Source organism: Nicotiana tomentosiformis, chromosome 3 (assembly GCF_000390325.3).
Source record: "Nicotiana tomentosiformis chromosome 3, ASM39032v3, whole genome shotgun sequence".
Classification (NCBI taxonomy): domain Eukaryota; kingdom Viridiplantae; phylum Streptophyta; class Magnoliopsida; order Solanales; family Solanaceae; genus Nicotiana; species Nicotiana tomentosiformis.
Window position 1 is genome coordinate 20377248 of NC_090814.1, and position 12819 is coordinate 20390066.

The 12819-nt window shown below is 40.4% G+C and overlaps 1 protein-coding gene across 1 annotated transcript; it reads left to right on the forward strand.

Moving 5' to 3' along the window:
• The first annotated feature begins 8581 nt into the window (after positions 1-8581).
• LOC138907463 (uncharacterized) lies at positions 8582-10655 on the forward strand. Its single transcript, XM_070198060.1, has 4 exons — positions 8582-8687; positions 8974-9399; positions 10169-10290; positions 10350-10655. Exons 1-4 carry the CDS (start codon positions 8582-8584, stop codon positions 10653-10655), a joined length of 960 nt encoding a protein of 319 aa, XP_070054161.1.
• Positions 10656-12819: the final 2164 nt, after the last annotated feature.

A 12819-nucleotide genomic window follows, 5' to 3' on the forward strand; every position in this document is an offset into this window, starting at 1 on the left:
CCTATTCAAATGTAACGATCACGAATCCCACCAAAGTCGTGACGGTAGTTAACACTACTTACTAGGCAAGCCAACATTTAATAAGTAGGAACAAACTTAAATAATATAAATAAATAGTCTGAACAATTGAATAATCATAAATAACTGAAGTCAATAGCGATAATACAACGAAAAACCATTTGATGATCTGGTGTCAAGTGTCAACAAGTACATGGGCGCTAAATACTTTAAATACAGAGTCTGATCCCAAAATACATAACTAACAGAAAAATAGAACAATAATAACATAAACCAGGAGAAAAGGGACTTCAAGGCCTGCGAAGATCTATAATCTCCCAAAGCCAATACTGGTGCCATGCCCTAGAGGTCACCCCTCTCAACAACACTTGGATCTGCACATAAAGTACAAAGTGTAGTATGAGTACAACCGACCCCATGTACTCAATAAGTAACAAGCCTAACCTTGAGTTGAAGCAGTGACGATCTTGGCAAGGCCCAATATTCAATACCAATGGTTGATAACAACAGTAATAGTATAATAACGGCAAAATGAAAGATATCTCAAACAATATCAAGTTCAATCTTTTCACAATAAGATAAGAAAAAAATATGCTTTTAAAGAATATCGGTTAAGGAGAAGATATCACCTAAACATGGTTTTAAAAATTTAATTGTATTTCAATGTTCAGCATATCAAATAGAGGCATCAAGTACCAATAAGCACGACAAGTATACATGTCAGAATCAATAATATCGTAGTTAAATCATCAAGTATATCAAATATTAGCACACATATATTGCTTGGCACAATTTCCCTTAAATCACCACACACAATAACACTCAGCATTGTATGGGTGCCTAAAACAAGTCCCTCACCCAAGCACATATATGACCATGTGCCTGTACCCAAGGTTAATACTTGACTCCGAAGGTGTAAGTCCTTTCCCAAGCGCTAATCGAATCTAAGTCAATGATCAATAGCACTTAGCCCAATATGGTGGTTAGCGCATGCATCACCTCATAAGCAATACCACTTAGCCCAATGTGGGGCCTGACATATGCGTCACCTCACTATCAGTATCAAATAGTCTATATGGCCCAAGATCAGTCATCAATCGCTCAAGTCTCAAATGTTAACATCTCATAGTACTCAGCTCAAACCATATCACACATATAAGTCATCAACAAAATGTGTGTAATATATAAAGAACGCACATAGATAGAGATATAATATGTGGAATGTAATATCATAACTGAGAAAATGACTACAATTGAGGAAAACAACTCATAATAGCAAAAATAGCCCTATCATGCCTCAAACAAATAACCACATATTCTAGACATGATTTCTAATATGAATAATAGTTCAAGTAGTCAAACAAGTGAGGAAAATACAGAAATAAAGAGGCATGATAGCAAAACAAAAAGGCATATAATAGTCTAAGGCCTACCCGAATTATGAATAACCATGTTGTATACACATACACCCGTCACCTAACACGTGCGTCACCCCTAACATATCTCAAATATTATAGCCAACGGAAAAATTACCCTCGAACCAAGTTTAGACAACTTACTTACCTCAAAGTGCATGAATCAATACTCCAAAAAATCTTCTAAGTGAATCGACCTCCAAACTGCTCGAATCCAATCAAAAGTAACTTATTAACATCAAACACAACTATAGAAATCGATTTCAAAGAATAAAGCTCCAATTTTTATCAAATTATTAAAATTCAACCAAAAAGTCAACCCGGGCTTGCTTCACGGAATCCGAAAAAAGTCACAAATCCCGACTAATCATTTGAATACGAGTCAAAATATATATGTTTCATCCAAATCCAACTCCGAATCGGGGTTCAACTCTCCATTTTTTACTCTCCAAAACCATACTAAGAAATCCCCAAATTTCTCCTTCAAATCCCCTAATCTATATGTAATAATCCACGGGTAAACAAGATATAATACGAAAATAAAGTAGAAATCACTTACCCTCTTGCCTCGTGTGAAAATTTCCTTCAAAATTGCCCCTATCCAAATCTAGGGCTCAAAATATGAAATAATGGGTCTAAGTCTCGAAATATAACTCTTAAAAATATTCCTAGTGATACCCTTCGCGAACGCCGCCCAAGCCTAGCGTTCGCGAAGCACAAACCAGCTCCAGCCTCAAAATACCCATCGCGGATGTGATGCATATCCTATGAACGTGATGCACTGCCAACCCTAAGCCTACCCGAACGTGGTTTGTCCCACGCGAACGTGAAGGCTAAGCTCTAGCCTTCCCCCAGACTGCCTTTCTTCTACGCGAATGTGGTGCCCTGGTCGCGAATGAGAATTCCACTGCACTTGACACACCTATCGCGAATATGAAGAAAAAAATGCCATTGACCTAAAATTATCTTCCGCAATCGCGAGACCTGCTTCACGATCGTGAAACACACCACACACCAGCAAATCTTCTCCAGTTCAACCAAGCTCAAATGATCCAACATCAGAAACACTCCTGAGCCCATCGGAACCTCGTCCAAACATACTAACCAGTCCCAAAATATGAGACGTACCTACTCGAGGTCTCAAATCGCGCATAGTAACATCAAAGCTACAAATAGCACCTCAATTCAAGCTTAATGAACTAATCAACTTTAAACATCCAGAACTCATGCTAAACCATGTTTAACTAACCCGGAATGACCCTAAATTTTGCACATAAGTCCTAAATAACTTAGTGCACATGTTCCAAGTCTCGAAACCATAATCAGACCCTGTAGCCTCAAAGTCAACTTCCGATCAAACCTACGAACCTTTCAAACCTTTTTCATCAATTATAGCCAAATCAACCTAGGAACCTCCAAATCTAATTTAGGGCATAGGACTAAGTCCAAAATCTACATAAAAACCTATTGAAACCATCAAATCACCATTCTAAATCCGTTTACATAAAAGTCAACATTGGCCAACTCTTATAACTAAAGCTTCCAACCATGGAACTAAGTGTTCCAATTAAACTCCAAAACCTTCCCGAAACCAAACCAATCATCCCCACAAATCACATAATAATAAATACACATAGGAGAAGTATCAAATAGGGGAACGAGACTCAAAATCAACAAAATGACCGATCGGGTCATTACATCAATATCTTTAATTTGAAATGTATGCCTAAATTTCACATTTAGTGCATCTATACCTTTTTTTATTTATTTGATGTTGCCATACCTTATTTTATATCATATTTATGCTCTTAATTTTTTTATTGGACTGTTAGTAAGTGTCAGTGTCAACCCCTTGCTACTACTTCTTCGAGGCTAGACTTGATATTTACTGAGTACTGTATTTTGTACTCACACTACACTTCTCTACATTGTTGTGCAAATTCTAAGGCAGGTACTAGTGGTACCCATCCAGCCGTCCTTACTTAGAGACATGTGGTGAGCGGTTTTAAATGATCCGATCTGAAGCACATGGAGTTCCCCTTTCCTACTTATATACATTGTTTGATTATTGTTTTTTCTAGACAGATGTTGTTATTTTATTAAGATAATTTACTCTGGTTAGATGCTCGTAATGATGTGACACCAGATTTTGGGATGTTGGGAGATGGTTGTTGTCATATTTTGATGTTGTCTTAGACTTATGTATATCATAATGCTCTTTTGAGAGTATTCCACTTTTCTATTTATATTATGACTCTATTAATGACTTAATAATCTGGTTTAAAAATTATTGTTGAGCTTTGGCCTACCTAGCAAGCGAGTTCGGCGCCATCATGGTCTTTGGTGCGTTTTTAGGTCATGACAAGTTAGCATTAGAACTCTAGGTTCTAAGGGTCTCAGAAGTCATAAGCAGACCTAGTAAAGTCTTGTGGATTGATACAGAGACGTCGGTATCTATTTGCGAGAGGATATAGGGCTTTAGAAACTTTTCCTTTCTTAATTCCTTATAGTACGTTAATTATTGCCTAAATCTAAATCATTCTCTTCTACTCTCTCACGGATAGTGAGAACACGCGCTTCAGCAGAAACAATAGGTATTGGAGAGGTAATACCACCAGTTGGAGCTAGGAGAGGTAGGACCTAGGGCAAGGCCAAGGCTCCCACTAGGGGTCGCGCAGTGGCAGCTAAGGGATGAAGCATCAATCGGAGCCCGTGGCCACACTAGAGGAGTGTCAATGCAACCGCCGACGTATCGGGTGGAGGATTAGGTCTTTGATGATCATGACGAGACTCCATTACCCACTCAACATCCAGAGGGTTTTATTACTGCACAAGCATTTCAGGAGTCTATGGACAAGATGGTCAGTTTTATTAATGCATTGACTTAGGATGAAATGGTTCTAGTGGCCCCAACCACATCTCAAGGTGGAAGGGATCTCGGACCCCTGTCGTACATACTTCGGAGCAGGCAACAACATTGCTGTAGATGCTGGGAGTATTGCCAGTTGGTGATGGCCAATTCATTGTAGTAGCTAGACCCATGGTTATGCCTACCATGTCTGTTGAGAAGTAGAAAATGATGGATAGGTTTCAGAGGCTGCATCCTGCTCACTTCGATGGTGACCCTTCAAAAGATGCACATGATTTTCTAGATAGATTTCATTAGATGTTTCTTAATTTGAATTTTATAGAGTCCAATAGAGTGGACTTCATGCATTTAGTTGAGAGGGGCTACAAGGAGATGGTGGCAGACCTATGCGTTGGGCAGGATAATAGGTTCATCTTCTCTTTTATAGACCCATTTCTCGCACGTGTTTGTTGAGAGGTATATCCAACTCTCTAGGAGGGATGAGTTGAGAGGTCGGTTCGGGTATCTTTAGCGAAATCGCATGTCTATAACCAGGGATGAGTTTGTACTAGTAGTTCCTTGATGATCTATACGCTTTATTCCCTTTTGTGCTAAGATTGCAGAATTTGGTTGTGCTGAGTTGTTCATGTTAATGAGTTGACGTTGGGAACGAGTTGCGCGTCGCAATTGTATTGAAATGAATTGATAATGGTAACGGGTTGCACGCCGTAACAAATACTGATATGATATTGGGATCGGGTTACACCCCGCAATAGATATTGAATTGATATTGGGATCGAGTTGAGTGCCGCAACGGAGTATGATATGTTGTAGCTATTTGTAGTAGTAGTACTCTATTTCGGTACTGTGATATGAGATGATGTTATTCTGGGGCCCTCTGTAGTTGACCTTCGGGTCCCGCTCTTATGAGTCAAACTTGCTTTCTCTATATTTCTCGTGTCTTTTATTATTCATACAGATTTATTATAAGTGCCTTGTCATAGCCTCACCACTACTTCGTCGAGGTTAGGCTCGACACTTACAGAATACATGAGATTGGTTGTACTCATACTACACTTCTGCACTTCTTGTGCAAATCCAGGTGTTGGTACTAGCGGCACTTAAGGGGGATTGATCGGATCCGATTTCTTGAGAAGACTTGAGGTAGAGCTGCACGACGCTCGCGGTCCTTGAAGTCCCCTTCTATCTTGTTTTATTGTTTATCTAGTTTCAAACATTTGTATTTCATTTCAGGTCATGTTTGTAGTATTTTAGATGCTCATGTACTTGTGACTCCGGATTTCTGGGATTATTATAGACTGCGTTACTTATCTATTTATTTCATGTATTTCAGAGTTTACTAGCCGTTAATTATTACTTTTCTGCTTTTAAATTGTAAAAATCGGTTAATTTTAGCTAATGTTGGTTTGCCTAACAAGTGAAACAACTCCGTGATTGGGATTTCGGGTCGTGACAATAATATAATAATGTTGAGAATGACAAAATGATAATCTTTTCCTAGTTGCTAAGTTTACTAATGGAATTAGACATTAAATAATCTATCTATAAACGATTAAAATAAAATGGAGGAACTCAAATATTCGATACAGCTAACACTAGCTAGAATAACAGTTGTTTAAGATTGTGGTTATAAACTCTACCCCAAATTCATTTAAAGAACTTCTTTATTTTATTTAAATGAATTGTGCAATTAAAACATGAGATAACACCATATTAGAGGCAAAGCACCTGATGAGAACAAAAAGGAAAAACAAGGAATTTAATGTCAAGTTAACCAATTTCATAAAAAGAGAAAAATACAAAAAATTATATAAATGGAGAGTTGATAATCTGAAGGATAAAATATACACCGTTTCTGTATAATTATCAATCAATGGCCGATCCTTGAAATAAAAGAAAGAAAATTTGTAGTCCAAATATTTCGATAAAGTTTTTCTTTCTGGAAAGTTTGAGATCCATTAAAAATTAAAAAATATAGAACAATACTGGTCAAATATTGGATATCAACCTGCTAATATGACTATGACAATCGAAAAATAATGGAGCTATTATAATAGTTTTAAAAATAGATAATGATTAAGAATTTAAACAAGTCATAGACAGGCGGCACAAGGCTTGACCAAAACGCCACCACAACTATATATATTCTCCAACCTTATCATTGTCAATTAGGGAATTTATAAAGCCAAAATCTATCCTTTTTTCTATTTACTTTCTTTAACGAAAGTGAGGAGGAGAGAAAAGGGGTAGGTTAGTGTCATGTTTCCTTTGCAATAATTAACTTACGGGTTTAAAATGAAAAGTCTTTTTTATAAGAATGTTTTACCTCCTGTTAATTAATCATACTCAATAAAATTCAAATTAATCCAAAAAAAAAAAATCAGTATCGAATATCTAATATATACACAAAATATGCGTGTATGTACGGGTGATGTGTGTACGTAGGGTGGCTAACTTATCAGTAAAGCCTGCGGGAGTTCAACAATTGCATGGATCCCAAAAGCATGACAAACCTGATCTGTTCACCTCCTACGACCATTACCAAATTTATTTTTCTCTTTTTTAATCTTACTTTTTTATTTTATTTGTTAAAAAAGAAAATCAAAAGCAAATGCCCACGCGCCTGGGACCATCAATGGTTATTTTTCTTTTTTTGGTAAAGCCGTCAATAGGTTTTAATATGCCCCTACTGTTTATCCAAAAAACGGATAAATATACGCGGTTTTAAGGATACGTGATATAACTTGGCATAAATTGAGAATATATATATATATATATATATATATTAATATTAAAAATTGACTGTGAAAGAAATCAATGCAAACCAAATGAATCGAATAGCCTTGGCCCTCGAGTTCGATCACCCTCAAACCAAGTGAAGATTCAACTGATATAAGAACAGAGTAACAAGATATTGAAAGCTAGAAGAAGGCTGCATATTGCTTTGTATTGCGTAAAAAATGATCTGTCTTACAAATGATCAGACCTCCTTTATATAGTAGGGGAGTCCTACTTTTGATACAATTCTAAATACAGTAAGGAATCTCATGATAGGCTAATTAATCGGCCTCTTCTTGATACGTGCCGAGGTTTCAGCCGCGATCCTCACCCGATTGCAGATATTTTGACTTTCCGTTATTTGGCTTGGTAAGCTTTCCTCGGTCTCGCTCGATCTCTATCTTGCTCGCTCTCGATCTTGGCCGATCTCGATATTGATCGGTCTCTAGTTCACGAGCTCGGCAACCTAACTTCGCACCATGGTTAGATATGACACGAGGTTGAATCTTGGCCTATCATGTTCTAGTCTCGATTAGTCATACGAAGGGTAAGCCCGGTTTTGACAGTATACATATAGTCCTGTCGTTTCTCGAAAAAACGATGTCAAGAAACGATATGAATTTTCGAGCTCCGTCTCGATGGGTAATGTCGTAAGCGACGAACTTCACTAACACACTCGATCATGATGTAAACAACAACTAGAAATGTTCCGTCATTCCATTTATCAAGGTATTAAATACATGTCAGTCGCTGGTCGGCCACTAACGGTTCTGAACCGTCACCAGCAAGCCATAAATACCCTAGCTTTTTCTTCAAAGCTCTTCCCACTCTTCCTATTTCTTCAAAAACTCCCTTTGCTTTGCAACTTTTGCACCCAAATTTCTTGAATTCTCATCAATCTGCATACTATCTTAATTCTCTTTTCTCATGTTCTTCAATGGCGAAAACTTCTAAGACTGTACCGTAAAAGAAGGCTGCTTCTTCATCACGGCCCGCCGGCGATGAGGCTGCGGCGGAACCTCACCCTGAGGAATTCGTTCCAGTAGGGTTCCCGACTGTTACTGATTTTAGGGTCAGAAATAACTCCTCGGTACCGGGCCGATGTGAGCCGGTCTCGAGGTACATGTGCACAATCACCGAAAACCTCCTAAGTATGATTAAACAGGACTGCAACTGGGTCAATAAGCATGTGGTGGTTACTTCACCCGAGGAATCAATCACTACCCATGTGGAGGGGTTTCTATGTGTTTACACTTACCCCTTCACGTTGGGTACCTTAGACCCGTCATCATTGCCTTTTGCAAGAGGTATGATGTGACCTTCGGCCAGATCCACCCCTCCTTCTGGAGAATAGTGATTCTCCTCCGATTTCTTATAAGCAAAATCGAGGGATGTCCCTTTACCCTCGACCACCTTATGTGCCTCTACAGTCCCCGACTCTATCGAGGGGGGCTGATCAAGCTTGCTCGCTGAGCCAGTAAGGCTCCGTTCTCGAGCATAGATGAAGCTTTTGGACCGAGGTTGGATTGGCCGATTTGTTCGAGTAAGGACTTCAGACCTGATCCCTGCTGAAGACAAGCCATTTCTCGAGAAATGGAACATGAAACGTAAGTAGTACTTCACTTTTAAGGTTTAATCTCATTTCTTTTCTTCTTATTTATTTTCCTCATTGATGTTTTTAGGCGTCGTAGCTGTGGCCCAGACGTCGAACCCAATTTTGGAACTTAAGGAATGGGTCGAATGCCTTGTGTTTTAGAGGCCGTACTTGGAGCGTGCTTGGATGGAGTTATCAAAGGGTCGATGGGAGGCCTGGAATCATGGTAAGTTTCTTTCTTAGAACGGTGATCGTTCGGGCTTCTTCACGAGCTTACTCATCTTTTTTTTCCTTTGTAGGACTCGGGAAGGATGTTGTAATGAGGCCCTCATATGGTGATGAAGAATTCCTTCCCCACCCACCTGCTTCGAAGCAGGCCAAAGAGAAGAAGAGGAAAGGGTCTCTGAGTTCCCCGGGCTCGAAAAGGAAGAGACCAGCGAGGAGGTCTAGCAAGCCCATGGGGGACACCAGTGCTATTTCTTCAGACTCAATCTGCCAATTAAGGGATGAGTCCGAAGAAGAAGAGGAAGATAATTCTAAACTGGTGGCCCAAGTGCGGGCCGGTGTCACTATACAAGAAGTTCTTGAACCGGCGAGCGCTGAAGTTGAAACATCCCGACATGAAGAGGTCGGTGAGAGAGCTCTAGCTGAAGCTTCCGAGCCAGAAAGGGTCGAGCCCATTCAGCCCCAAGCTAGGGGGATTGAGAAAGAGACCAGGGACGATGGTTCTTAAGTTAAAAAAATGCCCCAATAGACGAACTTGGAGCAATCGACATGAGCGGGTCTCCTCAGATTTCGGATGCCATGATCCGTGAGGCCGATATATTGAGTCTTCAAGGGGTGACTGATATCCACGGCTTCTTGGTGGGGTTGAGTCAGCTGCTTTGAAAGATGTCACCGGGCTCGGTGACCTATCAGTGCCAAGGAAAGAACCGTCGTCAGGTGCCACCGGGTCTTCATCGGGCCCAAAACTGGTGGATCGATTCCCAGCCCCAAGTGTTAATCCTGACTGAAGACGGTTATTGGATTTTTCTATCCCGGAGGACACACGGGTTTTCTCTGCCCCCGTGGGGGTCACTAGTTACCTTCGGTGTTTGGTGACCGAAAGAGATCAGGCAGTGATGGACGAGGTGGAAACCCCCTGCCTATTCAATGAAGCCCAAAAAGCATTAAATCGGGTAAATTCGCATGTCTTTTCTGTCTCATATATTCTAACTTTAAAAGTTGTAAATAACCATAACATCTTCCCTTATGCTTGAAGGCTTCGGTGCTGCATCACGAGGTTTTCCTCCATTATCGGGAGGAATTAACCATGAAGCCGAGGTCCGGGACCTCACTTAGAAAAGTGACAGCTGCAAGCTTCTTAGTGACAAGCTTCAAGCCGATTTAGTAACAGCTCGGGAGGAGCATGCCGAGATGGCCGAGCAGGTATTCCGAGTGCTTCACGATAGTGAAGATGAATTGGAGATAGTAACTAACAATCTGATCCTGCAGGTCCAGCCGAGGCTGAAGAATTCAAGAAGATTATGGACATCGTAGCCTCAAAAAAGGAAACAGTCGAAGCACAACTGGAGTCGGTCGAGACCCAGCTCCAAGCTGCAAAAGAGAAGGCCTCGGTGCGGTCAAGAAAATCAAGGAGCTTCAATCTCAGTTGGACTTGGCTGTATATAATAAGGAAAACTTAGCTAATGAACTCGAAGTGGCCAGATCTGAGGTGGCCGTGGCCAACACTAAAGCCGATGCTAAAGTGGCTCAATTTAAGGTCGATGTCGAGGCCATCCAGGCGAAGGCCAAGAGCTTGGTGGATCATCCAAAATGGCAAGATCAAAGGGAAGTCCTCGAGGGAGTTCATGCTCAGGGCTTCGATATTATGGCCGAAATCGAGAATACCAAAGCAGAGGAAACTAGCGCCCGGAAGCTAGCCTTTTCTGAGGAAGACTCTGACAGCTTAAGCGAGTCCGAAGACGAGGAAAATCCCTAGGATGGAGATGATACCCCCGATGAAGACCAGGCCTCTTAGGCCTTTATATTTTTGCTTTCTTTTACATTTTTTTAAGGCCGTTTTGTCCGTTGTAAATTTTTGTATTAGGACGGTCTAGCCTTTGTAAAAATTATTATATATATATATATATATATATATATATATATATATAAATATATATATAAAGCTTTTCTTCCCCTTTTGTCTCTCAAATTTTTCCTTTGCTTTATTACTTGTATTCACAAAGGTCAAAATGCCTTAGCATGAAATAATGAGGTTGTGTTCCAGGGTTCGAACAAATCTTACTTTTATTACCTTTCTGGGTTAAGGCGTTGTTGGGGTTTGATGTTACCAAAGATTTTTCCCCGAAAATATCTTAAGTTTATGACTTTGCCGAGGGCAACCTTTAGAACCGGGAACTACCCATTGAGCTTATTTTCCCAAGTCATCCGGGCTTGCTCGAGATAACAGTCCCCGAGTGGGGAGGCCGTTCGCATTTTGGTTATGTATTGCCATTAGGCTTGTTATTTTCGGAAGTACGAAGCTCTTTAAAAGGGTGTAAAGAGGAAAAATTTTAAAACATAATATGATTGCAAGGAAAGTACTTCTCTTTATTCTCGATCGAAACAATCATAAATGCGTAAATATTTTATGCCAGGGCTCGAGCAATCTACATGGGCACGGTTCATTTTGCCCGTTTGACCCTTACAATAAATCCTATCTATCGAGACCCTCCCTTTATGAAGTAGTTTCCTCGATAGAGTTGATATTCAAACACAATGCATGTCCGAGGGTAGCCCCCCAGTATTCGAGGTTGATTACAAAAGAACCTCGGATATTGTTCAATTGATCTTCGGTGCCAATTCGTAATCGCCGAAAACACCCATTTGGGACAAACACGGTCTAAGGAAAAAAGAGTGCAACACGTGCTTTAAGACCTAAAAACTTCGTGTCGTTCGCCAAAAACTCCATTGTCATTTCCTGTTGACCACCTGCAAGTGTTAGTCTAAAATAAAAGGAAAATGGACAGGGGTCGTACCTTAGCAGTAATACCATTTTAGGTGAAATATGTTCCAATTGCTCGGTGGTTGTTCTTCATTCATCGTTACGAGCTTGTAGGACCCTTTTCCGGTGACCTCGAAAATTTGGTACGGTCCTTCCCAATTCGGACCCAATTTCCTTTCATTCGGATTTTGGGTGTTGAGGGTGACTTTTCTTAGCACTAAGTCCACAATATTAAAATATCAAAAATTGGTTCTTCAAATGTAGTATCTATCGATCTGTTGCTTTAGGGAGGCCAATCGGACGAGGGAGGCTTTATGTCTTTCATCCAATAGTTCTAGACTCTTATTCATGGCCTCGTAATTTGATTCATTTGTTGCATATCAGAACCTAATACTCGACTCTCTGACTTCGACTGGTATTATAGCTTCGGCACCATAAACAAATGAGAATGGGGTAGCTCCCGTACTGGACTTCGAGGTTGTGCGGTATGCCCAAAGAACTTCGGTCGATTCGGCTTGCCCGTTCCCGCTAGGATGATAATGTGTTGATAGGATTCTTTGATCTTATGATCTTCGAGAAATTTGGTTACTTTGCTGCCGATGAACTGTTTTCCGTTATCACACACAATTTTGGATGGCATCCCGAATCGACATATGATGCGATCCCAAATGAAGTCGATGACTTCCTTCTCCCTAAATTTCTCGAAGGCCTGTGATTCAACCCACTTAAAAAAAATAGTCAGTCATAAATAAAATAAATTGAGCTTTACCTGGTGCCCATGCAAGAGGGCCAACAATGTCCGTTCCCCACTTCATGAATGGCCATGGTAACAAGACTGAATGGAGTAGCTTCCCGGGTTGGTGCATCATCGGTGCATGTCTTTGGTATTTGTCACATTTTCGAACAAACTCTTTCGCATATTTCTCCATGTCGATCCAGTAATAGTCGGCTCTGATTACCTTTTCAACCAATGATTCGGCACCGGAATGATTTCCACAAGTGCCCTCGTGAACTTCTCTCAGAACATACTCGGTGTCTCCCGGTCCCAGACATATCGCTAGTGGACCATCGAACAATCATCTAATCAAGGTTCCATCTTCGTACAAGGTGAATCATGTTGCCTTCGTGCGCAGGGCCCTCGATTCTTTTGGATTTGAGG

What these genes read in the sequence shown, in the direction of transcription:
- LOC138907463 (XM_070198060.1), top strand. Translation starts at nt 8,582, where the DNA reads ATGAAGCTTTTGGACCGAGGTTGGATTGGCCGATTTGTTCGAGTAAGG. An exon ending in GAAAGAGACCAGGGACGATG is followed by an intron (nt 9,400 to 10,168) that starts GTTCTTAAGTTA and finishes CTGATCCTGCAG; the next exon opens with GTCCAGCCGAGGCTGAAGAA. An exon ending in CTGCAAAAGAGAAGGCCTCG is followed by an intron (nt 10,291 to 10,349) that starts GTGCGGTCAAGA and finishes GTATATAATAAG; the next exon opens with GAAAACTTAGCTAATGAACT.